General features: G+C 36.2%; 1 protein-coding gene across 2 annotated transcripts in view; it reads left to right on the top strand.

Annotated features, from left to right (window-relative positions):
• LOC6052304 (sorbin and SH3 domain-containing protein 1) overlaps positions 1-26370 on the top strand; it is a 148165-nt gene that overhangs the window by 75105 nt on the left and 46690 nt on the right. For both annotated transcript variants that reach the window (XM_038260162.1, XM_038260161.1), the window contains exons 3-9: positions 5910-6395; positions 15767-15922; positions 16097-16257; positions 16532-16604; positions 20919-20954; positions 25234-25369; positions 25439-25559. In XM_038260162.1, the coding sequence (XP_038116090.1) occupies positions 5910-6395; positions 15767-15922; positions 16097-16257; positions 16532-16604; positions 20919-20954; positions 25234-25369; positions 25439-25559 (1169 nt within the window). The remainder of the gene's footprint in view (positions 1-5909; positions 6396-15766; positions 15923-16096; positions 16258-16531; positions 16605-20918; positions 20955-25233; positions 25370-25438; positions 25560-26370) is intronic.

Raw genomic sequence — 26370 nt, 5'->3', positions numbered from 1 at the left:
GACACTGATGCTTTGCGCCGCTGATATCTACCACCTGCGCGATGGCTGTCATCAGAAACACCTGGGAGTCGACACGAGGCTGGTTGCACACACACGACGTTGCGGACGAGCCACTTGCTGGCTGCTCCACTGCTACTGACTCGGGCTCCGGTATTTCGTTCGGCTTCGACTCCTCGGGCTTGGACTCCGACTGGACGTGCGACGATCTGGCCGGCTGGGCGCTTTCGAAGTGCAACAACGTGTGGTGGCGCTTCTCACACTTTCTGCAGGAGTTCTTCGACCTGCATTCCTTTGCGCTGTGTCCCTTCTGTATGCAGTTGAAGCACAGCCTGTGCGACTTTACCTTCTCGGTTCTCTCGTTGGTGCTTAGCTTGACAAAGTCTGGGCAGCTGAAGTTGATGTGTACGCCAGCACAGAAGTCGCATTGTGTCGAAGGATTCTCTGGCGCCGTTGCCGCATGAGACTTGTACGCCGTGATCTTTGGTGACACGGCAGGTTGTGCACTCTTTGACGATCCATTTGCGGCCTCGCACCGCTCCAAAACGTTGCACTGCGCCTTGAGGTAGGCCACGGTGTCCTCGTAGTTTGGCAACTCACCGTGAGCCAGCGTTGACTCCCAGTTCTTGCGCGTATATTTGTCCAGTGCCGCCGACAGCAGATTTACCACTACCAACTCGGACACTCCGGTCAGCTCCTGTCCGTGGAACTCAAGGTTCGCGACGTGCCGGGTGCACTCGCCCAAAAGCTCTCGCAGCTCCTTGTGCGACTCATGCGACATCTGCTTCAAGTTGAGGAGGCCACGAATGTGAGTGTCCACGATGATCCGCTTGTTCCCGAATTGCTCCTCAAGCAGGTTCCAAGCGTGCTCGTAGTTGTTGTCGTTGATCGTCTTCGCGTCGATAAAACCGGCGGCCGAACCAACGAGGGCTTTGTCCAGGTGATACAATTTGATTGCATCGGAATCTCGCGACCGACTCATCAGATCGAGGAACATTGATTTGAATTTGGGCCAATTTTCATACTTGCCGTCGAAGCTCGGCAACGGGACCTTCAGCGGCTGCTGATGGATGATGACTCTCTCTTGTTGCTGCTCTGCCTGTGGTGCTTGCGCCAGGGACACAGTTTCCAGGGCGGTCAGCACCAGCGCGTACTGCTCCTCGAACGTGTTGCATTTGTCCATGTGATCCTGCACTTGCTCATCATCGATTAGATCCAGTATCTGGTCGTGGTAGAAGTGCCACTCCGAGTAGTAGTTGTTGAGCTGCTTCTGGGAACACGAGCAGCTGCGCTGGGGTTAGGTCGTTACCGATCGTGTCGACGGTTTTCTTGGTGTTGGTCACCTTCGCCATCGCTTGGCCACGCTTCCGGACAAGCAACTTTACTTTGTTCGCCACCTCATCGTCCTCTTTGTTTTTGGCGCTTTTTGCGCTCTTCACGCTCTTTGCGCTCTTCACGCTCTTTGCGCTTGCCGCGCTCGAAACCACCGACATTGCTCAATTGAAGAATACCACCAAGAAGAAAACGAACGCAATCTGGTTGCCGTTCACCACCACACTTTGAGCAATGCCGGGACCACTTTTCACTTGCTGGGCTGTAGCCGCTTTTCCTTTCGCAGGAACCACTTTTTTGCACTTTTTCTCACAAGACGCTCCAAGTAGCCATCTTGTTTTCACTCGACCAGTCTCGAAAAGTTTTCAGGCCGCCATCTTTGTTTGCACTTTTGTCCTCACTTTTTCACCACGGCTTCCGCCGGATTCCGGAAGATTTCCGTCCAACCCGTGCTCGCGGAACTTATCCGGTTCGGAACGGACCAAATGTTTGTGTTTGGGCTTGGGCGGAAAGGTTCCGGAATGAAAACACACTCGCGATTTTTCTTTAAAACTAAAAAACTTTATTCGCGTCTTCACTCTTCGAACTCGTGGACTGTAATGCTGCTCGTTCTCGTTGCTGCGCACTCAGCGCGCGCTTTTTCTCTCTCGTTCTCTCGTCGTTTCTGCTCTCCACAACTCTCCGCTAGCGACGCGCGTTTCTCGAGGGGTTCATCGATGCGTTTGGCTTGGCGATCATAGTAGGCTTGGGGTTGGACACTGCGCAAACTTTTCACTTTTCTTTCAAACGTCAACTTCTTCGGTTCAGGACCGAACAATCTATTTCTATAATTTGGAGATAATTGCACATATATTATGAATGAATTAAGGTAAAATTACTTCGAAAATTTTTCCACCTATTTCAATTTAATCCGGTTTTATAAGTTTTCCTTTTAGCTATATTTTACATCATAATTCAATCGAAAGCATTTTTACTTATAACTACTGTATATTTTTTACACTTAAAAACATGACTTGGCATGGTTTTTTTTTAACATTCTAAGGTCAATATGCCAATATAATTTATCTCGTTAAAACAATTTATCTTTTTCAGCATTGCTAATTGGATTTTACTTGAATCCAATATTAACATAAATATTAATGCAAAAAAAAACTTTTTTTTATGTAATCGGTCTTTTTTCTTTAATTTTAATTTTTGTACTTTTTAATCCGGCTGAAACTGTTTTGGTGCCTTCGATATGCTCAAAGAAGCCATAAGTTCGTTTATATAATTTTCCATACAATTTTGGCAACAAGAAAATTCAAAAATCTGTATCTTTTGAAGGAATTTTTGGATCGATTCGGTATCTTAGGCAAAGTTGTAGCTATGGATAAGGACTACATTGAAAAAAATGATACTCTGTAAAAAAATGGTGATTTTTAAATTAACTTTTTGTTGCTAAAACTTGATTTGCTAAAAAACACTATTTTTTATTTTTTTTTTATTTTTCGATATGTTTTAGGGGTCATAAAATGCCAACTTTTCAAGAATTTCCTGGATGTGCAAAAAAAATTGAATATGTTATGAATTTTGTAATCAATACTGATTTTTTCAAAAAATCGAAATATTGGTCGCAACAATTTTTCAACTTCATTTTTCGATGTAAAATCAAATTTGCAATCAAAAAGTTTAGTGAAATTTTCAAAAAGTGCACCGTTTTCAAGTTATAGGGTAACTTTTTTGAAAATAGTCGCAGTTTTTTCATTTTTTTAAATCAGTGCACATGTTTGCCAACTTTTGAAAAAAATATTTTTGAAAAGCTGAGAAAATTCTCAATATTTTGCTTTATTGTACTTTGTTGGTACGACCCTTAGTTTCTAATGTCGATATCTCAGCAACTAATGATCCGATTTACAATGTTAAAACATGAAACATTCGTAAAATTTTCCGATCATTTCGAAAAAAATATTTTCAAAAATTTAAAATCAAGACTAGCAGTTTAAACGGGCCAAACATTCAATATTACGCCCCTGCTCAAGTGGCAGAAGGTACCCAGAATTCTAAAAGAGCTTCTCAAAATAAATACAGCATTACAGCAGACCGTTGTATACCGAATGTAATGAAGTCATACCTTCCAGACTATAAAATTATCCAACTATATGTTATTTTCAAGTTGATTTGGTTGTGAATCACATTGAGCCAAATTGTGAAAAAATTATCGTCATATTTTGAGCTTCTTTGAAATAGAAATTATATTAACATTAAAACATATGCCTTTTTAAAATTTTTACATTCTCGAGTTTAAAAAAATGGCCTTTGAAATATTTTCAGCACGTTTTCCCCTTTATAAGCAACTTCGTGTATTAAAATTTTCCAGCGCTTTTTTCAAAATACTAGAGTTTTGAAATAGTAAATTTTCACTAATAAGACCACAATTATTTTTTTCGTACAAAAAATGTTTTACAGAGCCCACAAGCTGTTTTGAACATCACTTTTTTCAGTTTAAGCTTAACCGGTGTTGTTTACTTTTTAAACCATCTAAAACATTTTGGTAATTAGAAGTTATTCAAACTATTTTTTCAGCTAAAACAAAAAAAAAATATGGAGTTTTGAAAACTTTCATAAAGCTTTGCGCGAAAAAATTGGTTTGCATTAATTTTTTTAAAAATAAAAAAATATGAAAAAACTTCTCAAGCATCGTATGGGCGAATCACTAAAAATGAATTGCACTGGATTTTGAATAATCTCTAATTGATTTTGACGAAATTTGGTTCTGCCGCTGCATGTTGAAAAATTATTCTTCGATGCTGGTTTGCTCTTTTGTACTAAGCTGTCTGGAACTTAACTTATCATGGTTGAGCATTCAATTCTGTGCATTTATCTGAAAAATATATAAAAAAAAACTAAACCTTGCTATCAACCTTATTCCTGCAATAAATTTTCAATTCAACCCATCTCATACAATTTGTAAAAATATAAAATAAAATAACTGTGTTTCTGAATTTAACCATATTAAAAATCTCCAATTGGAATTATAAAATCCAAACTCAATTTATCAAAATGCTTGTAAATTTAGGGGTGGCGCCAAATTTGATGCTTCACCAAGGGCTCCGTAGACCCAGATACGGCTCTGACTGTAAGTTGTAAAATGTGTGATCTATAAAAAAAAATAATACCCATATCGACCTATAGCAGAGGAGATGATTGAGTACACAGTAAAACAAAATTAATTAAGTTAATTGAAGAGATAAATATTTCTTCATTTCGATGTAATTTTACCTAAATTAATATAGAAAAATTAAAACTATATCTGTAACAAAATCTGACCAAATTCTGAGTGTACGAACTCGGTTATTCGAAGTCATCAGAGATTTAAAATCCAAAAAGGGTGGCCAAAATGGTGAAGTTGAAATATCCAGAAAATGTATTTTTTCAACGCAAAAGGCAATTAACCACAAAAATTTGGCTACAAACAGGTCGCAAAACTCGAATTTATGTAAAAAATTAGAAAAACAAAAACATAGGAAATAAATGTTTTTGTTCATGATTTAATAATCCGAAGTTCCTAAGAAACTATCGGATAATCGAACTTCGCAACAAAAAAATAATTTTGAAGGTTGAAAAAAATTATGGTTGATTATTACATATTTTATATCATTTTAGCTTAATTTTGTGAGATATGTGTAAAAACACACATAAAAAGATATAAATTTACATATTTCCAAAACTAAGTTTACCTATTTTTTCTGACACAAAATCTATCAGCAATTAATATGAAATCATTTATGTCAACCATACGCAGATGTAAATTTACACATTTTTAGAAGAAATTTTACTCATTTTTTCTGACACAAAATCTGTCAGCATGTAATTTTACTACAATGTATGTGAAATTATTAAAGTATTACAGCCCAAGAAATAAAAAAAAATTTGAACCGAGATTACCCATCTGAAAATATGTGTGATTCAAAGTTGTGTTTCATTCTCCTGGAATTTAGATATTTTGATAGTTCAATTCTTGAAGTACAAAGCCATCGGATATTGGACTTTTGAGTATAATTGCACGAGCGATACGATGTATTACTTAAAATTCCGGTAAACTTATTTCTATCTTAACCAAATTTGATAAGTTTTAAAACTGGTATCAGTAAACACTCCAAGTAAACCTTTAAAAGTACATTTAGTTCAATTCATTTAATAGTTTTCTTGAACTTTTGTCATTTTGATTATTCAAATATTAATGTTATTTTATGTGTAATTTTAAAGTGTAAAGAATTGTTGAGACAACTGTTGTATTTTAAGTTGAAGACAATTTAAAATCAAATTCATTAATAATCTTCCATGGTTGGATTTCAGATTTCTAAGTGATTTTTTATGAATAAATTTGGAATATGTGTGTGTATATTTTTGTCCATATTAACAAATACATTAATCCACTATCCAATGGTCATCCTCATCATCACTTCGGTCGTCATCAGCCGCCGCGGAGGCACAAACCTTTACAGCAACAATAACAACCCTCAAACCATCATCCCCACAACCTCTGTTTACACAGCGAATTAATTGGATATTCCTGCTCTCTCTCTCCCACTTTCTCCCAGGTGTCTGGTCACCCCACAACCGCTCCACGGAGATTCTCACCAAGGCAGAACTAGCCGAGCGCAGCCGATCCAACAACCCAGATCCACCCCCACAACCCGTGTGGACACCCCGCAGTGCCCCACCGTCGCCGGTCGCCGAACGACGCGAGTTCCGTCCAATCGGATTCGAATCTCCGACGCCCCAGCGTCGCAACCAGTGCCCCACGCCGACGACTCCGGCTCCGTGGACCACCTCCGCGGGCTACGAAAAACCCGTCGAGTTCAGCGCCAAACCCAACGTCAGCCAGGCGACGACCCGGCCGGAACCGACCTCGGGCGCAGGGGAACTTGCAAGGGGCAGGGCTCCGCCGCCGCTGCAGAACTCCAACTCGCTGCCCACGATTGGCCACACGGTACGGTTTGCGCCCCAGCAGCAACAGCAACAGCTACAGTCCCGCCAACAGGCCGTCCCAAGTCCGACCATCAATTCGCTGCTGAAGAATAAGGGTGAGGATTTTTTTCTTTCGATTGGTATCTAAAACTTCATAAGTGATTAACGATAAGTTTGCTATCAAAACTGACAATCAATCAAAGTGAGGTTTATAACAGCATTGCAATCAACACAAATCCTTTCCAAATGATGAAGCATGCAGTCATGCGAGTTTTAACTTCTGTTCTGTTGGTCTTGTCGTGCATTCATTGTTCCTTTCCCTATAGTCCCGAGGTATTGGATTACTTTCTGAGAACAATCGAGTATTTGGCAAGCGTTGAACCCGGATCGTTTAGCTGTGTTTTCTACGATGTTACTGCGAAAAATCGTTTCGACAACATTCTCAATGAAATTTTGCAATCACCTAGGATAAGCCACGTTGTCAAATACGTGCTCAATGGAACCTTTCACGATGGGCTAGTGAAGCTACCGATGCAACCATCGATATTGATCATCTATCCGGGAAATGATGTTCAGTATCTGGAGCAAAGTGATACCATGTGGAACATATACAACGTAACACGTTTGTTCCACCCATCTACCAAAGTGCTAGCCTTTGTGGACTACAGCAATCAAGCACTAGTGAAAAGTCTACTCAACCAACTTTATAACGTGAAGTTTGCCTATTCTGTGTTCGTGGACAGTCGCACCCTGAATGTGATTTATTGTTACGGTGAGATGTGCAGTGAATGGCCACGACTGCCGCAGCCGATGTATTTATTCGAAATTGGTCGCCGTTGGCGAAAGAGTCGAAATATTACCTATGTTAAAATGCCGGATACTCCTTTCGCTTGGAACCATCACTGGCTAAACGAAACCGCCCAGTACTTGCACACGGAGATTGTTGAAGACCAGCATGGCTGCAAAGGAAATGGTTCTGGTTTTTACTGGTGCCCTGGAAAAAATATTGATATAATATTAAACAGCATGTGGATCACTCCGACAACTCCTAGAGACTTTATGCACTTTTGCACGAGCGTTCCAATAATATGGAAAGTGGCAGTGCCCAGGGATAGACCGTTGAATGTTGCGGAACTCATGTTGATGCCGTTCACCTGGCACGTCTGGATCCTTCTTATGGCGATCCTCGTTTCAGCAGAAATCGCCAAACTCTTATACCCCGAGCAGTTTAAAAATGAACCATTTCTACTTGCCGTTTGTGGCTTTGAGCGACATGATCTTCACCGGGCAGGCCGGTTGGAGAAGATCATTTTCTTCTCATTGATCGTCCTGATGTTCTTCATTAGCAACGCTTTCGAAACCAAAATCGTATCCCTCATGACGAGCAGGCCCTCGATCCAACGAATCAAAACTATGGCGGAACTTTTCCAGTCCAACATCAAATTCCGCTACGATCTGGAAGCGCATCCACAGTACAAAAAATATTCCTACTTCAAAGAGATGATCGTGCAAGGCGATGAAGTAAAGATCACTGACACATATCCTGGCGTCGGAGCGCTTGCCAACAGCGACTTCATCGATCTGCTCACGGAAACGGCCTTCGACTACGAGCGGATGCAACCGTTCTACGTGGTTCTGGACCACGAAATATTCGAAGGTCCTGAGTGTTACTACGCATCGTGGCGCTCTCTGCTCCAGCGACCGTTTCGTTTCATGCACAGCGCCCTAGTCGAGGCAGGGCTCGTCAACCTTTGGAAACGCCAGTGGAGCAGCAAAATGCGTTCGATCTGCAACGGACGGAGGCCCAGGATGGACATTCGCCACAAGAGGGATCTCAAATTTGGCGACATGCAACCGGCTTGGCTGGCGCTTGCGATTGGGCTGTGCACTAGTTTGAGCGTATTCCTGGGAGAACACTGCAAAAAATCGTTTCATTTGCGTTACAGACAACCATAATCGTCTTTGTCGTCTTGCCTCGCCTTTTGACCTTCACAGAAACCCCAAAATATTTTTTTATAACTCGGGACTCCGGGAAACCAAATTCAACCAAACTTCGGGACAATGCTCATAGCTAGGGTTAGTGAATTTTCACAATTTCGCGGACAGCGTGAAAATCGTGAAAATTAAAGAATTCCGTGAAATCCCGTGAAATTTATCAATTTTCTGAAACCGACTCTATGGAATAACAACATAATAAATATTTCATTTAGAAAGACTTTTTATATAATTTGAATGGAAAAGCATGATATGCATATTGAAAAATTGTAAGCAAAAAACACATTAACATAAAATTGTTCCAACATTTCGTCAGCTGTGTGCTATCTTGTGACAACGACCATTTAGTACTTTTTGAGAAAATCGATTTTTAAAGTTTGATGATAAATATTTTCAAAACTATGAATGGTATAGCCAAACTTTTTGAAGCAATCGGTTCGTATACTTTCGCTTAACAAACGCTCCAAGTTTCAACTAATTTGGTTACACCAGTTAAAAGATACAGTAAATTATGTAAACAAAAATCTGAAAAGCACGTGTCACAAGTGTGTTTCGAAAGTAAAATTGTACTACGTGTCACAAGTGTGCACAGAATTCCCATTCAAACTAAAATAAGCTCAAATCAATGGTTTAATCGACTTAATCAGTATATTTTCAAAAACAAAAGATTGCATTGCCTTCAGAAAATGTGTATCAACATAAATTTGTGAAAAACAAGAAAAATTTTCCGCATTTTCCAACACCATGTATGACGTGTCACAAGTCCGTAGTAACGTTTCAATAGGGCGAATCTGCATTTGTAAACAAGCAGTCTATCCCCCTCTTACTTGACGTGAACTGTCACTTAAGCGAAATGGATAGACTGCTTGTTTACAAATGCAGATTCGCCCTATTGAAATGTTACTACGGAAGTGTGCACGATCATTTTGAGGATAAATTGGTCTAAGTCACAAGTGTGTATTCCCATATCCGGGAAACGGAAGCGAGTTTCCAAAATCGGGTTAAAGCATCTTGTAGTGTTTGTTAAGTATAGCAAAACCTCATCATTAACTCATTTTCGACCAAAATGGTCTATGTCACAAGATAGCACACAGCTGACGAATTACTGAGAAGAGAATGCTGCGAATACTTAAATAATTTTGACAAAAATCAATTAAAGTAAAAACATATCAAGTTATCACAAGGATGATATCATCAATCATTTGATTGCAGTTACTTGTTAAAATTCATTGAACAAGTATATTGCAAGAAGTTCTGAAAGTTCGCACAGATTTTAATAATTGAATTGATTTAATTTTTAACATCAATTCAAAGCAAACATTCATGTAAAAGTAACATTCAGTAGAAACAGTCGTCTTTCCCTGAGCCAATATATCGTTAACCGGAGGAGCAAGCAATCAGAGCATAGAAAGAAAAATTGAATTTCATTAGACTAAAGATAGGGGAACTATACCCTATTTCTATTATCGGCCTATCAGCACATTGATCATGAATTACAGCTTAAAGAAAGTGTTTTTGACTGTCCCAAAGTAATAAATAGCTCAAATAAAAGTGAGCAAGCAACTCATCATTGTTGATACATCTGAAAATGATGATTTAATAGCGGAAAATGGCAAAAGTGATGAGAATGGGTCGAACGGCTTAGTGTGATTAAAATGGGTATATTTCCCCTAAATATTGAAAAAATAGATTGCTGTTGAGCAATTCCATGTCAAATAGGGAATCGGTTGTACCCGACCCTCTCCGATTTCAATGAAACTTTGTAGACATGTTATCCTACGCTTATATAAGCCATTTTTGTGTATATGGAGCCAGTTACACTCGAGAATAACATTTGAGAAGGGCGTAAGTGTTTTAAATATTTTTGTATTTCGTAATTTAAATATTGCTGTATCTTGAAGCCGTTGCATCGTATCAAAAAGTGGTCAAAGACAAACTTGTAGGAAATTTGACGAGCTTTCCGGTAAACATATTTTTGAAACTGAAAAATCAAGTCTGTCATATAGGAATTGCCAAAAACCATAAAAAACCTATTTTTTTCAACATTTTAATTTTTAAAACCGCTATAACTTCACAAGGATTGGACTTAGGACAATGGTCAATATGAAGACTTTTATGTAAAATTGTCTGGAGAATCGATTTCCGTAATCGGTTTTTGAAAATTTTGATGTTTAGAGCATTTTTGTAAAAAACAGTTGCAGTAAATGATTTTTGTATTTTTTTAGGTGAGTTGCTCCATCCTTCATTTTTCGTCAGTCTTTTTGTAACATCTTAGGCTATTTTCACAAAAAATTTGAGCGAAAAAAAAACTTGAGCTCCCCTACAAATTTAAATTTTTAGCTTAAAAATCTAAAAATCTCATGAAAGTGGCTCGTTTTTTTCTTTCAGTGTATTTTTTTCGGAAAGCCCGTCAAATTTCCTACAAGTTTGTCTTTGACCACTTTTTGATTCGATGCAACGGCTTCAAGAATATTTAAAGCAATATTTAAATTACGAAATACAAAAATATTTAAAACACTTACGTTCTTCTCAAATGTTATTCTCGAGTGTAACTGGCTCCATATACACAAAAATGGCTTATATAACAGGAAGGTGCTGTGTCCTATCCCTCGCCTAGACCAGACCAAAATCCATGATAAAGGTGTCAGACCAAATCTGTCAGACCAAGACTGTCAGACCAAAGAGCAAAAAGTAAACAATCTTGGTCTTCGACGTAGGTGCACAAAAATCAAGGAAAGAAAATTTGAAAAAGAATTTTTATTTTTTCATTTCAGTGACTGGTTTTGGACTGTAAAATTGAACGTACGTCAGAAAATGATTAAACCGTGCGGCAGCCTGTACACCGACAATTCAATAAGCAGTTAAAGGCCTTATTCTTCCAATTTAATTTTTGATCGCATTTTCGGTTTACACCTGAAAAATCTTGAAATTATTTAAAGGGATTTGTGATTCCTCTCTTTTCATCATTCCCTTGTTATATAAGCGTAGGATAACATGTCTACAAAGTTTCATTGAAATCGGAGAGAGTCGAGAAAAAAGTACCTAAAAAATTCCTGTTTTGGGCTGGAATTGCTCTGTTTAGAATATCAATTTTAGTCTATATGTTTTTCTTAGGAAACTAACTAAATTAAGTAATATTTTCATTCGCTGTTTTAACAGTTTGACTACTATTTTATTTGAAAGGTATAATTTTAAAAGAAATTCAAAGATTCAAGCTTGATTTATTCAAGATGTAATTAATATCATTTTTGATGTTTGAAATCACCTTTTGAGAACATTTCAGAGTTTTTTAAGTCCTGTTTAATTTTCACGATATTTGATTATTTGGGGTGATAGTTGGATAGTCCCGTGGAAGTTAAAAGTATCACTTTTTGTTTGTTTTCTGTTTTGATTTTGAATAATATCTTGAAGATTCATAACACATTAAAATATTTTTGTATATTGATTTTTAAATTTTTTCTTTTTAAAAATTAAATGAAGACCCTAAAAAGTATTCAAGGAAATAGGAAAAGTTTTTTAATGTGTCACGTTCAAATTTAGTGAAGAACTTGTTATGTTTTTTGAAACAAAAATATTTAAAGAAGCATACAAATAGTTTCTGTATTTTTAACATAAGATGTTCAAAGTTATGGCGCTGGTCCCGTCCATGTGGATCAATCGGACCGCGCACTGGGCTCACAATCCAGAGGTTGCCGGTTCGAATCCCGCGGCGGGCGCTCTAAAATTCTTTGTGTAAATATGGGTATTCGGCGCCGTCGCTCCGTGCCATACTCTCATACACTTAGGAGACCAGGGTGGCGAAGTCCTTGTAGATAAAAGGAAGACACTAGTGGTTGGTACTAGCAATAGTGGCTGACAGCTATAAAGTCAACTTCGTTTTTTTTTTGTTCAAAGTTATTTTTACATTTTTTACTTTCCGTGAAATTTCCGTGAAATTTTGTGTTTTGAAATAAGGGTCCCCTGAAATTTGTAATTTTTGAGCGTGAAAAATCACTAAGCCTACTCATAACGATCTGTCAAACAAAACGTGCTTGTTATTGTTTACATTGCTTACGCTATCTTTATTCATTCAAGCTCATACATTAAAACGCGTTTTTCTCGGAACGTCCAACAGGATCCTGCGACAAGACAACTCGTTCCTAATGTAAACATCAACTGGCGTGAGCGGTTTAGACTCTTAGTTTACATTTCAACATTGGCCAATTTACAGTCATCCCTGATATTCGGAACAGTTTACAGATCGGCCAATGTTTAAAATATCATAGCAAAATGATAATTGAACTCAGTGATTCGCTTTTACCTTCATAAGAAAGCTTTTCTTGTGATGTTTCGATTGATGTATTGACCAGCTGTATTTTTTTACGTTTTATATCAAGTTTTCAAAGAAAAACATTGACCCTTGAAATCCACAAATTCAGAACACTGTTTTCTTACGGATGTAAACAAACTTTGTTTCTCTCCAGGATTACTTATTTGCTACAAAATAATGACTTCACACAATGGATCAAGCTTAGTTATGGTTTATGGATGGTCTGATTTTTTTTACCTTCAAAATCAACATTTTTATTGAACTTTTGCCGGATTCAGATGAGAAAAATTATTTCCAACAATTTGGTGTACAACTTTCCAATATTTGTTTGATTTTTCTATGAGAAAATTGTAAATTAATTAAAACAAAGTAATTTGAACTAATGGCAACAAAGTCTGTCAAAAATCAATAAAAATTGTTGAATATACGTTAACACATCTGTTATCAACTATACAACTGTTTATTTCATTGATATACACGGGGAAACTCATTTTTTCGTGTTCCAAAACATGTTTTTAAAAGAAAAAGGTCAAAAATTTTTGCGCGCCCAAAAAATAATGTTCATCATTTTAAAGCAAAAAAAAATTCTCGTCATTTGCAACCAGTTTCATTAAGATTGATGCAAGGAAACATGAGAAATAAGCGATTTTGTTCTTCAATCCAGCAGAGAAGAATACGATTTTTGGCAAGTAACCTCATTTTGGCGCCACCTATATTTGAAACACAGGCGCGCTGCAAAACCAATTCATTTTGTGACTCCACTGTATTAACATAACTGCTCAAAGACTGAAGGATATCAGAACAAATGTTTTTATATTGATTAAAATAATGTAAAAAATCAATTTTAAACCCTAATTTCCAAAATTTTTAATCAAAAAATATCACAATATGTTTAATGTATTCTTACAGTTCTGCTACTGTGCTAATGTTTTATCAGTTGAATCCGCACGATTCAATATTCGATCAAGACTGGGATATTCGTTTTCAACTTTTTCTTCCAAAATTCAAATTTGCTCCGTCTCCAAAGAGCTTTGGCGACACTTTTGCAACAAAATAAAAAAAACGGAAGCAACAACATCGCCCCAAGAATCAAAACAAGGCGGAACAAAGTTTGAGCCCCTCGTTTCTGCTAAAATATGCGAATGCTGACTGGACACCGTCATCGCAGAAGGAGCAAGTTTTTCCATCAACGAGCTGTCTCTCGTCTGAAATTTTGACGAGCAAGCTGACCTGCTTTTTCGGGGTGGCGACAAAACTTTCGACAAATTTCAACATTTTGCGCAAAACGTGACTACTTTACGGGCGTCGACTTTGCTGCCAGCCAAAAACTAAACACTTTCTTCAAATAATTTGCACGAAACGTGGTGGGTAAATTTTATGACGAAAACTTAAGAGCAAACAGCTTTCCCACCGGAAGGATAAGCTTTACCTGTGCTCGTTTCCGTCAAGTGGCAGGAGAAATAAAACTTGCCATTGTGGTTTCTGCTGAAAAAGAACAAACTTTCCCGTTACGCAAGCTCAACTTTGTGGAGAAATATTTCCGCTCAGACTTTTTCCTAACTAAAATTCAATAACCGAAAAGATAAACTGCGTTGCAGAAAAAGAAAACAGTACCATCGATCAAAATACGGAAGGAAACCCTCCCTAGAAAAAAATGAATCTGTTACGCCGCTAATGATGGAAAGATAGATTTTCCTTCCCGGATCCGAAACTTTTCCTCGAAAAACTTCCAATCGCAAAAGTTGATCGCCCTCAGAGACATTATTCACTCGTTGGTTGGTTTGATCTCGTTCTCTGAGGGGAAGAAAACGAAAAGTTTCGCGAAACTGTTGGAAAACGATGGATGGAAGTGCTTCTCAAATCTTTATGATTTTTTTTATTTTACTTGTATTTTCTCGAATTTTGATACCTTTCTTTGGCAAAGTTTGTGTAAAATTTGCGGCTTCCAATCACCCAAAAAACTTAAAACCAAAAACTTAAAACCAAAAACTATAAATTTTGACCTTTTATTTGACTTTTGACAAAACTTGATGATTTTATGATTTTATGATTTTATGATTTTATGATTTTATGATTTTATGATTTTATGATTTTATGATTTTATGATTTTATGATTTTATGATTTTATGATTTTATGATTTTATGATTTTATGATTTTATGATTTTATGATTTTATGATTTTATGATTTTATGATTTTATGATTTTATGATTTTATGATTTTATGATTTTATGATTTTATGATTTTATGATTTTATGATTTTATGATTTTATGATTTTATGATTTTATGATTTTATGATTTTATGATTTTATGATTTTATGATTTTATGATTTTATGATTTTATGATTTTATGATTTTATGATTTTATGATTTTATGATTTTATGATTTTATGATTTTATGATTTTATGATTTTATGATTTTATGATTTTATGATTTTATGATTTTATGATTTTATGATTTTATGATTTTATGATTTTATGATTTTATGATTTTATGATTTTATGATTTTATGATTTTATGATTTTATGATTTTATGATTTTATGATTTTATGATTTTATGATTTTAAGATTTTAAGATTTTATGATTTTATGATTTTATGATTTTATGATTTTATGATTTTATGATTTTATGATTTTATGATTTTATGATTTTATGATTTTATGATTTTATGATTTTATGATTTTATGATTTTATGATTTTATGATTTTATGATTTTATGATTTTATGATTTTATGATTATATTTTTATGACGATTTGATTTGGTAAACAAAAATAAACTTTCAGTTTCCAATGTTTTGGGAACCTGCGCCGTTCGAACGAATGTTCATTCCGGATTTCTGTTCAAAATTCGATTTGCCACATCTGATATTGGGAACCGAATTCCTCCGTTTCCGCACATTCAGAAACTTTTCCTTCATCCGCAATACTGCAGAGTGAAACTTTTTCGTCCCGAAACGACTGCAAAGGAAGCAACATTCCTGTGAAATCCGTTGCAGTTAGGTTAAAATTTATCACTCCCATGCTCAAATCTCAACTTTTTTGCGGAACTAAGGTGTGAACTCTATCGAAATTTCGAAAACTTTTCCCGACTTCCTCCTTCTCAAGTTATTAATTTTCCATTTCCTCCCAGCATTTTAACCCATTTCACATCGATCATTTTCTGCTCCTTTGCCTCTTTCAGATGGTAAAATTGGCCAGCAGCTGAGCACGTTCGAGTCTGCCAGCAATCAGTCCAATGTCTACCAGTCATCGACCAGCCAAAGAACGACTACGAACCAGCAGACCTCGTACCAGCGCAGCGGCAGCGGCACTCGACTGGGCAGAGCCAGCGAAATAAGTACTAATTTTGGCACTTTTTCCCCTCACCCCAAACAAAAGAGCGGCAATTAATCACTGATTTTATCTCTGTATTTGTTTTCGGCACCCCACTCAACACACAAAAACACCTCAACCACCCTTCCTCTCTCCTCTGTGTGTGTGTGTGTGTGCTTCTTCTTATTCCGTTGAACAGGTCAACCGGTGGGTCGACAGGTGGATTACCTGAGCGAACCGGAATCCACGGTGGACCACCACCAGCAGCGGAGCACCCCGACGATGGCACAGCTGTCGCCCCGAAAGGTCGACGGCGTCGGGCCGATGACCCGCGAGGGCATGCCCCTCACGTTAAGATCTGTAAGAGTTGGGTCAGGGTGGTCATTGTAGCAGTGAGTGGGTGCGTGAGTGAGTAATTGAGTGAGTTAGTGAGTGAGTTAGTGAGTGAGTTAGTGAGTGAGTTAGTGAGTGAGTTAGTTATTGAAGACAGAAAGAATTATTTTTCAAAAACATTTAGTTCGATTTTACTCACATTCAAAAGATTCTTCAACAACAGTCTCTCGTTGTTCCTCACCTAATAAATTATCTTCTTTTATTCCCTGAATGCGATCAAAATAAACCAAAAAACAATCAGGAAGTGGACGAAAACAACCAGGCCAAATGGTACAAAAAGATGTACCAAACCCTGCACAAAGCCCACGACGATGGTAAATAACTCAAGCTCTGAACTTTCGGTCCCACAATCCCCGGAAATTCCCCCGATATTTGTCCCTTTTTGCCACCCCTCTCCCTCCTTGAAAATTCCACTGTTGTATCATAATTTTCCGTCGAAAATCCCAAAACCCCAAAACTGAGAGATCCCCCAATCAACCAATCAGCAACAGCGCGCAATCATTAATCAGCTCTTCGAAGGTTGTTGACGAGTCATCAAAAAGTCAAAAGTTAATTAAATTTGAACCGAAAGCTATCGCTCCGCTGCGGGAAGCTCCTTTCAAAACTGTTGCGATTTTCTTCCGAGGGAAAAGAGGGTCCAATCAGAAACAATCAACTCGGATTTGTTCATTTCGTTGAGGGGTGAAAACTGCTTTTGATTTTCGAAAAGCTTACTTTTTAAGTGAGCTGCCCAAATCTGGCTGGCTCGCGCTCGTTTCCAAAAGTTTGATGGAATTAATTAAACAATTCGGGTTGAAAACTGCAGCGGAAATGCTGCTGCGCCCCAGCTGGGAAAAGTTCCCATCATAACCATCGTTAGCAGTTGGCAGCAGTGTGTACGTGTGTAATTGCGAGTGATTGTATTAAATTAAAACTTTACTTTTGCAACCGCAAAAGTTGCCCAAATTTGAGCGGATGCAGTCAGACGAAATGGCGAAACCGCACTGACACTTTCGAAGAGATTTTCAGTTGATAGCGAGAGCAGGATTTGTGGTCGGAGATGTTTATTTGACTAAATCTTGATTCATTGCGATTTGATTAAATATTGATTCAAATTTAGCTGGATAGCTTTCAATCAGCAAATCAGCGTTATGCTAGTTTTAGCAATCATCGATTAAAATCATGAAAGCCATTTTTTCGCATTTTTTAAATGAATCTTTAGACTTTGTTAACTAATCACTGTTGACAAAATTAAGTACAAAATAAATTATTTGAAATGGTTCAGAGTCAAACTTAAATAAATATTTATTAGTTCAGTTTATCGTAAAGTAGAGGAGAATTAATCCTTTCATTTTGTACTGCTCATAACTTTCTCAATTTAAAAAAAACATTGATCTGGGATGGATTTGGGTTTTTAAAGTTCTTAAAATCGTGCCAAACGTTTTGGCGTTCAAATAATTTATTTGTTTGGAAGTAAAAACAATTTCAATTAAAATCTGTAGAAATGTGTTAACAAAGTTTTATTTAAAAAATTGTTTAAAATACCTTTGTAAAACGATTCAAGTCATCTTCGTCAAGTCGTCATTTTTGAACTAAGTGGCTGTAAAACTGTAGGTAGAGTTTAAAATTATTTTTAAGTCCCGGGAGTTCCAGGACTCCCAAGATATTCTTAAAATGTTAATAAAACTATGTTCATTACATTTATAAAGTTTTTACTGCATCAAATCATGAAATTGTTTATAACGGTAAACTTGTGATAATCAAGACTAAACAAGGACAGTTGTTTTCAGATATACAACAGATTGTAGTCAACCACAACTTTTCATCCTATATGATTAAGATTAGTTTTACATAAGATTTTTTTTTATTTAGTAAAACAAATATAAAAAAATGTTTGATAGTACGGCTGGTACATAAGATTTTCAGAATTATTTTAACATTTTTCACGTCCCGCGAAATTTGCGTGAAATTTGATGTTTTGAATTTGATGTCCCCGTGAAATTTGCAATTTTCGAGCGTGAAAAATCACTAAGCCTAGTGATAGTCTACACTTCAATCTGAACAAAGACATTAGTTTTCAAATAGCTTAAAAGAAATTAAAAATGTTTTTTTTTTTTGTTTTTGTTGTGCTTTGAATTTTAAATGAAACTCAATTTTTATTCAATGTGATTCAAATAAAATAAGTCTCTTATAAATATATTTCCTCTATTTTTTTAATGACGTGACCAGAAAAATATTAAATATGTATTTACAAATATCTGAAAAAAAACAGAAAACAAATAAAATTATTCCAGTCAATGTAAAATTTTAGATTAGATTAGATTAGAATATTATGTTTTATATGAAACATACTTTACAAATTATCTTTAAGTAACTACCGCCAATTGGAGCAAAATGGGACTGATGTACTAATTGTTTTGGTCTGTTCCTGTTTTCACCGAAATAAAAAAAATGGCTTAAATAGCTGTCTTAATTTGTTAAATTTGTCCTGATTTGCCCCAGATTTGATGAAAAATAGTTAAATATGTTTTTTTTTTTTCAAATAAAAAATATTCGAAAATATAAATGATACCCAGTCTTGTGAAAATATATTAAATTAAATAGAACATATTTAAAGCGCTAGGCAGTTTTTCGGATCTGAATACTAATTTTTTTACATTTTTTGTTTATCTATTTCCACAACAAAATCTGAATCTCCAGACCACAATTAATTTTTTTTTAATTTCGGGAATTCCCGGAACAAAATATGTAAATTCCCGGGATTTGGGCATTCCCGGTTTTCAAAAAATCCCGGGAATTTTGTTCCGGGAATTCTCGGAATGGGCGCACTTATACGCTCAGTAAAAAAGTTAATTTTAATGCTGAACAATTCCTATCGAATACTAAGTGTTCAACTGTTCAACTATTTTCACAACCAAAGCTAAAATTCCAGAATAATGTTTTTTTTTGTTTCAGCGAAACGGGTTCAAAATACAAAAAAAAATCCTGGTATTCGTTAGTTATTTGTCAAAGTACAAATTAAAAAAAAAACAAAACAAATAATTTAAGCAAAAATCCATTGACAATTCAATATGCAATCAAAAAGGCACTTGCTGCCCAAAGTTTGTCAAGGTTAATTTCCTAGAAGTATTTCCAAATTCAAAACTCAACCATTGCCGTAAGATTTTCTCAATTACATTTCAAATATATCTTTCAATTATTGAAATTATTTTTCATGTATAAAAATTACTTTATTTATTTTATTTTTTTGCAAAAAAACTAAAACGAACCCTTTTGGATCTCCCTTATCGGATATCTTTCGAGAAATTCTTCCGGATCAATTGAAGCAAGAATCGGATTATATTTGCGTTAGATAAAGTTGATAAAAGTTGAAATATTTTTACAAAATAATCAAGCGTTGATATCAAATGATTTTCCTACTTATTTTTGGGTAGATTTTTATGGGAAACGAAGAGAAAAACTTTATAAAAATTTGTGTTGGCCAACATGCAACCTAAGCACGACTTAAGTAACACGACATTCTAAATTCAGCAACAACTTTTCCACAATGTCACAGTTATTATTAACCTTTCCACCAGACTTTTTCCACGACCTCAGGAGTGGAGCCAGCATCCTTTCAAGCGCAAAATGTCTAACATGTTTTCAATTGTTGTTTGACTTCGTTTTCGAGCTGCGCTGGAACGCTCAAATTAAATTTAGAGCAAAAGTTTATTTTGCTCGGGTTCCTTTTTTCTCTTTTGCTGCTTTTGAAGACGCTGTGCTGAAACTATTCGTCATACGATGGTGGTCTCCTGAGGTGGAACGAATGTTAGGGTAAAAGCCTGTGTTTTTGAATTTTGAGAAAATGCCAAGTTTTCCTATTTCGGATAGTTTAAATTTTGTATCATGTCTTTTTTCTCAAGCTAGAAAGTATGGTGACTCCAATCCGGAGACCAAACAGAAACAACTCGTAACTTGGTTTGCATCCTGATGAAGATCATCATCTTTGCTGCGGGTGGTGGTGAAGGTCTCCTTCTCAGATGCGCAAGATGCCACATTCAAGGATATTCGTGCTGAGCATGCATTAGATGCTGCTGTCTTCAAGGGGAACGTTCAGGACCATGTGAGCAGCAGTTGATTAAGCAGAAATCCTGGAGCATTTCTTCCTTAGACTTATTTTGATCAATATGGATTCATACAATTTTAAGGAGATTATTATATTACTTTTTAGTTTCATAAGCACAGAACCACCCTAACGTCACACTAGAATCCCATGGTCGTTTCTGAGACACGCCAAATCATCCAACTCTTATCAAAGCAATGTGCAACAGTGGCAAAGCAATTGCAATCAACGAAGATTGTGGAGCTTTCCACCGAGCAATGCTTTCCCGTTAAGACTTGAGAAATGCTCCCCTTCGAGGACGAGCTGCTTAAGCTTGTACCAGAACGTTGATCACGGAGCTTACGTCGAGACAGCTGCAGCTGATTGGTTGAGAAGAATTCCACTTTCCGTAGATTAAATCAATGTACTGAAACCATCCCCTGGAAACAAACTATTCACACCCTCAAAAATCGTTTGCTTTTTCTCTCTTTTCATATAAATCAAAAACCGACACTACCTTTTGGCCCAACAAAATACACAACAAAAATCAAACAAACCCTTTCCGCAGATGACTTTGTGACCGTGCGGTACAAAACACGTCGAGGTGATAAATCCATTGTCCAAATTTTACTGATAAAAAAAACAAATTTCAAACTCATGCTAGCTTTCGCATATTTAACCAAACAGAACATAACTGCATTTTACATAACATTTAACTGCTTTTGCTGCTGTAAATATTGCGCTTCAAGATAGACGATGTTACTAGTTACTACGACAAAAAAGATGTTCATACGCTTACTTATCAATTCAACTTCGGGGAAATTTCATTCTACATAAAACAAATATAACAAATAGCCGTCTTTCTTTTCTGAGAGTAGTTCTCTACAACTTCCCAAATTATTCGTGATTTTTAAATTCTTTTTTATTTGATCTCGATGAAACTTTTTCCATGCTTTTTATTGCGTGTCAAAAGAAGCAATTTTGCATCATTCGTTTTTCAAAACAGTTTTGGTGGCACAAAATGAATATGAAAATGTATGAAATTCTGAATTTTGAAAAGGGATTTTCTCACTGATTTGTTTTCTTGGACAAAGTTGTAAAATATGATAAGGACTTTTCGGGAAAACAATCCAATATTTTTGTTTAACTATTTTCCCTCCTGCCAAAATTAGTATCTATCAATTTTCTTAATTTTTAACATATTTTAGGGGACTTAAAAAGACTTCTTCTGAGGCATAATGCGCGATGGTGCAAAATCTGGTCTAGAAGATATTTTTGTAAAATATCGCAAACCTGGACAAAAAAATTCCAAAAAACGCTTCTTGAATGGAAATTTATGTCAAACATTCATGTGTTTAGTAAATTCACCGTTTTTCGATACAAGTGTTTCAGCACCCATTTCAGTGCTGAAAAGTAGAACTTTTCAGCACTGGTATTGAAAGATATAAATTTTCCATTCTGTTATTTTTGGTAGGGAAAAGTAGGCCGTTTCGTTTCCCCAGAAGGACAGGAAAAGTTGACGGTTTCACAGCGCAATTGCAATTCCGTCGTGAAACTACTTACTTTTCCTGTCATTCTTGAACGACGAAATAGCCTACTTTTCTGTACCAAAAATAACAGAATCGAATAGCAACACTTTTCAAAATAAATGCTGAAAAATTCTACTCAAATGGGTACCGAAAAATTGATCTTTTCAGCACTTGTTTCGAAAAGTAACACTTTTCAACATTTTTTTGATTTAAACGATTTATTGACAAAATACATTAAAATTTGACTTAAAATTTCACTCAGTGTGTGGTTTTTGGAATTGCAAAAAATGTTGTATGGAACTCGTTGCAAAACTTGATTTTTTCAGCACTCTTCGTATTTATCCAACTCGGTGAACCTCGTTGGATAAATTTACGACTCGTGCTGAAAAAATCCTCTTTTTGCAACTTGTTGCATAAACTACTATTTTAATACTTTCAGAAATTTCCAACAATGTTCTCTTTGGAAATTTGGATATCGGGCAATTCGTTTCTACTACAGTCCACAAAGAATCTGAATTATTTTTATGGTGCTTTACTTCAAAGAAGTATTTTTCAAATGCAAAAAAATAAAGTAACTATATCTTGGACCGTGAATTTTATCAATCAAATTGCGAAGAACTAGAGCGTTCGATTTCCCATCCCGGGAATTCCCGGGATTTCTCGGATAAAAATATTTTGCGTTTCCCGGGAAATTTGTAAATTTCCCAGGAATTCCCGAAATTGAAGCGGAAGCATACAATTTCTTGACTTTTTAGAACCAATATGTTTAAATTAATAAAAAAAACTTATCATTATTTTGTTCAATTATATTCATTGCTAAATTCATATATGTATCAGATTATCAGAAATTTTGATATCAACATTGATTTCTGATGATATTAATTTCTCAAACAACTGGAAAAAGATCTTGCATAATGAAAAGATTTACTACAATGTAGATATGATTTTTATACAATTTTTGGTGTTATTTCGTTTAAAAAATATATAAACCCGATACTGCCAAAGTAAGATAGAGAGTTTGTTTAACATTTTTTGTTTACCATGATCAAATTAGATGTACCTACGTACAATTTAAATCATGTTTTTGTGTCAATTATAAACCTAAATATCATGTGGTATAACAAAACCTTTAAAACAAATCATTAAAAAAAACTACTTTGTATGGTTTGAGTGGTGCTCCAAAAATGAAAAAAGATATTTATTCAAAACTTGAAGTAAAACGAACACGAGAAGTATGGCTTTAAGGAAATAATAATAAGCTGTACCATTTTGTTCAAGGGCTGAAACCAGTATGACTTGTTTTAGAAAAGATATTTGTCATTAAAAACATATTTTCTGCATGTTTTTTTCATTTCAAATGTATGAGTCAAACCACATTCTCTCAAACAAGTTTAAAAGAATTGTGATTTATGCATTAAATTAATCAATTATAATTGCATCAATTATTAATTGCATTATATTAATCAGAAACAAGTTCTGAAACAATTTTCAATATACTGGTTAAAAATTTCCCGTTTTCCGGGAAATTTGTAACCCCGGGAAATTGGACGCTCTACAAAGAACTTTTCGATTGAAAGTTCAATTTTGCTTTCAAACATGGTTTTTAAACATTTGTTTGCCCTGGTTTTCTATATTTTCAAAAAAAATGATTTCTTCAAAAACTCGTATCTCCTATTTTACAACATCACGTACTATGACTCAGAAAAAAACCCTTTAAGTTCCTAAAAGCTACATGCGAAATCAAAAATAAAGTATGTTGGAATTTAAACTTTTAGTAACAAAATGATAAATTAAAAATCCATTTTTTCGTATACCTATTTTTCCGAAAAGTCCTAACCTACAATTTTGCCAAAAACATCGAATTGACCAGAAGATCCCTAATGATTCAAACGAATAAAAACAGTAGTAACACAATAAAATTACAATTTGAAAAAAACTTAAGTTCATGATTCACATAAAAATAATCAAATGTTTCCCATTTTTTTACAATAAATTTGACCTTTAAAATAAAAATCAATCATTGACATCAAATCAAGCTATTTCGTTTAGATTCAAATCAAATTTAACCTATTCCCATAAAATTCTCGTAATCCATCATATTTCTGCCACCCCACCAAAGCACCTTCTACAATCAGACAAATTGCACTCAATCAGTGCTTCAATTTCATCCCCTTAATGCGATGCAGATTGCTGCACTTTTGCCCCGTTCGTCCTACCCTTTCTCTTCTTACCATTGCCCTTTCAAGATTATCAGATTCAATTTCCGCCCTCCATCCTGACTTGACCGAGGCGAGATTCTGCGAAACGATACCTCGTCTGAGCTGCAAAATCGGTCGGAAGTAGTGAATCTAATTACTCGCTTCCGGCGACAATCCGCCGCAGAACCCGCAAGATCCGATTGGGAGTCGCTACTCCCGGATCGATTTCTAATTGCTTAACCGCGCCAGTGTGGCCAGGCGGTCCGGAAATGCTGCTCCTGCTTAATTCAAGAGGATAATGGCGGAAACAGGATCGGTATAACCTGCATATACGCTTAAAGAAAATTAACAACAATTTATTTGATATTTCTACGCGTTTTTAAAAGAAATCTAAAATAACAAATTTTAAGATAAATTTATATCCGATTTTTTGGAAAACAAATTTAGCCATTTTACGAAGTTACCCAAATTTGTATTATTTTAAATGAGCGTGTACAATGTTGCACTCGAGTGACGTTTCGAAGACAGTTCCGGATGTTCGGAAGAAGATGCACAGATTCAATCACGAATTTGCTCTAATTTTCCGCTTTTCCAACCCTGAAGAGGCCCCGATTGACAATACCCCAGGTGCATCAATTGCCTCTCATAGCTGAAGTCACAACGGCAAAATCGGATTTTCCCTCTGGCTCTCTACCTGAGAGGATGAAGGAAAATTGAATTGCTCTAGAAGTGCGGCAGCTCTTCCCAGCAAACAAACTCAAGGACCAGATGCAATTTGTGTGCGCGATTTTACCCACTCGTGCAGAAGAACCAACGATTCTCTCGTGGGGAATCTGCTTTTGTGGTTGACTTTGGTGACAAGAGTAACAAATCCGGAAGCGTTATTTTTGATGATATAAATTCAGTGTTAAGAATCAATACTTTTACAATAAAATTAATCCTAACCTAGAACTTAAACTAAACACTTCCAATACCACACTCTTACAAATTGCATGCCATCTGTGTTTGTCAACTCACACCTTTTCACCCCGCAAATTTCACACATTACAGCCTGTGTCTGCATGAAGCGGAATCTCGGAATGCTCCCCACCACCATCAACCAAACTATTCTAACCTCTTTCCCACCATCAAACAAACAAACAAAAACTCCTTCCAGGCAACTTCCCGTACAAAACCAGCGGCGGCTACCAGTCGGAACCGGAACCGAACTACGACTCGGACTACACGATCAAGTACAGCACCCTCGACCGGAGACGAACCCCGACGGCACTCAACCCGAACAGCTACTCCAGGTGAGGGTGGCCCCCTTCCGTAGTTTGACGACGGTCCAAAGATTGATAATTTGATTGTTTTCGTTGTAGATTCAACACCCTCCAGGGATCGGCCATCAAGTCCGGCTCGACGCAGTACCGGAACCAGCCGGGAAGGATCGAGAACTACACTCCGGGCAGGTCGTCTGTTTCGGAGAAGGAATCGAAAGAGGTAATTGGGGGTTTAATTGGAGATTTTTTTCATTTAATAATTTAAGCATTGAACGTTCTAGATAATCGTCTTTCTAACTATTTCAAAAAAATTAAAATTAGTTATGAGTGAGCATGTTGTTAAAACATATTGTAGCAAATGCACCAATAAAATAGTCATGAAGTGACTTCTTTTAGTGCATGAATGATAGGGGGAGAGGGGGTGATATGCACCTACGGGGCAAAACGCGAACCCTGCTTTTCTCGGTATTTGGAAGAATTTTCCGGGAAAAAATCATAAAAATTGACATTGCTAAACTATGCTGGAAAAAAATAAGCGTCGTAGTATAAAAATAGCTTAAGTTATTTGCAAAACTTTAAAATGTTGTGTTTTCATCTAATTTTCATTGAACTTTCAATATGATTTTTGGACAATATAAAAAGCATTTATTGAAGTTGTTTGAAATGAATCAAAAATGTTTTTAGAAATTTGTTATTTTCGAACAATTTTGAGGTTTTCAGAGACTTTTTTTTCACATGGATGACAAAGATGACGCACCCCTTAGGGGGTGTATATTAGACCCTCTCCCCTTACTAGCACAGTGCACAGATAATGAATTTACCCGATATATGCAAATATCTCATGCAAAGTGATGTTTTCTAAGATTTCCATCTTTTTTTTTTTTAATATTTAAAAAGTCTTTCACTGTAATACAAGGCAGTAATTGAAGCACTGATATCTATTTCAATCAAAAAAATTACAGTCGTTTTATATGATCAAATACTCAAAGGGACCATCCATAAACCACGTGGACCCCCTCCTCGTCGAGGAC

This window comes from Culex quinquefasciatus, chromosome 3, assembly GCF_015732765.1.
Source record: "Culex quinquefasciatus strain JHB chromosome 3, VPISU_Cqui_1.0_pri_paternal, whole genome shotgun sequence".
Lineage (NCBI taxonomy): Eukaryota > Metazoa > Arthropoda > Insecta > Diptera > Culicidae > Culex > Culex quinquefasciatus.
The sequence above is the reverse complement of the archived record's forward strand: the minus strand, read 5'-3'. Positions and strand labels throughout refer to the sequence as shown.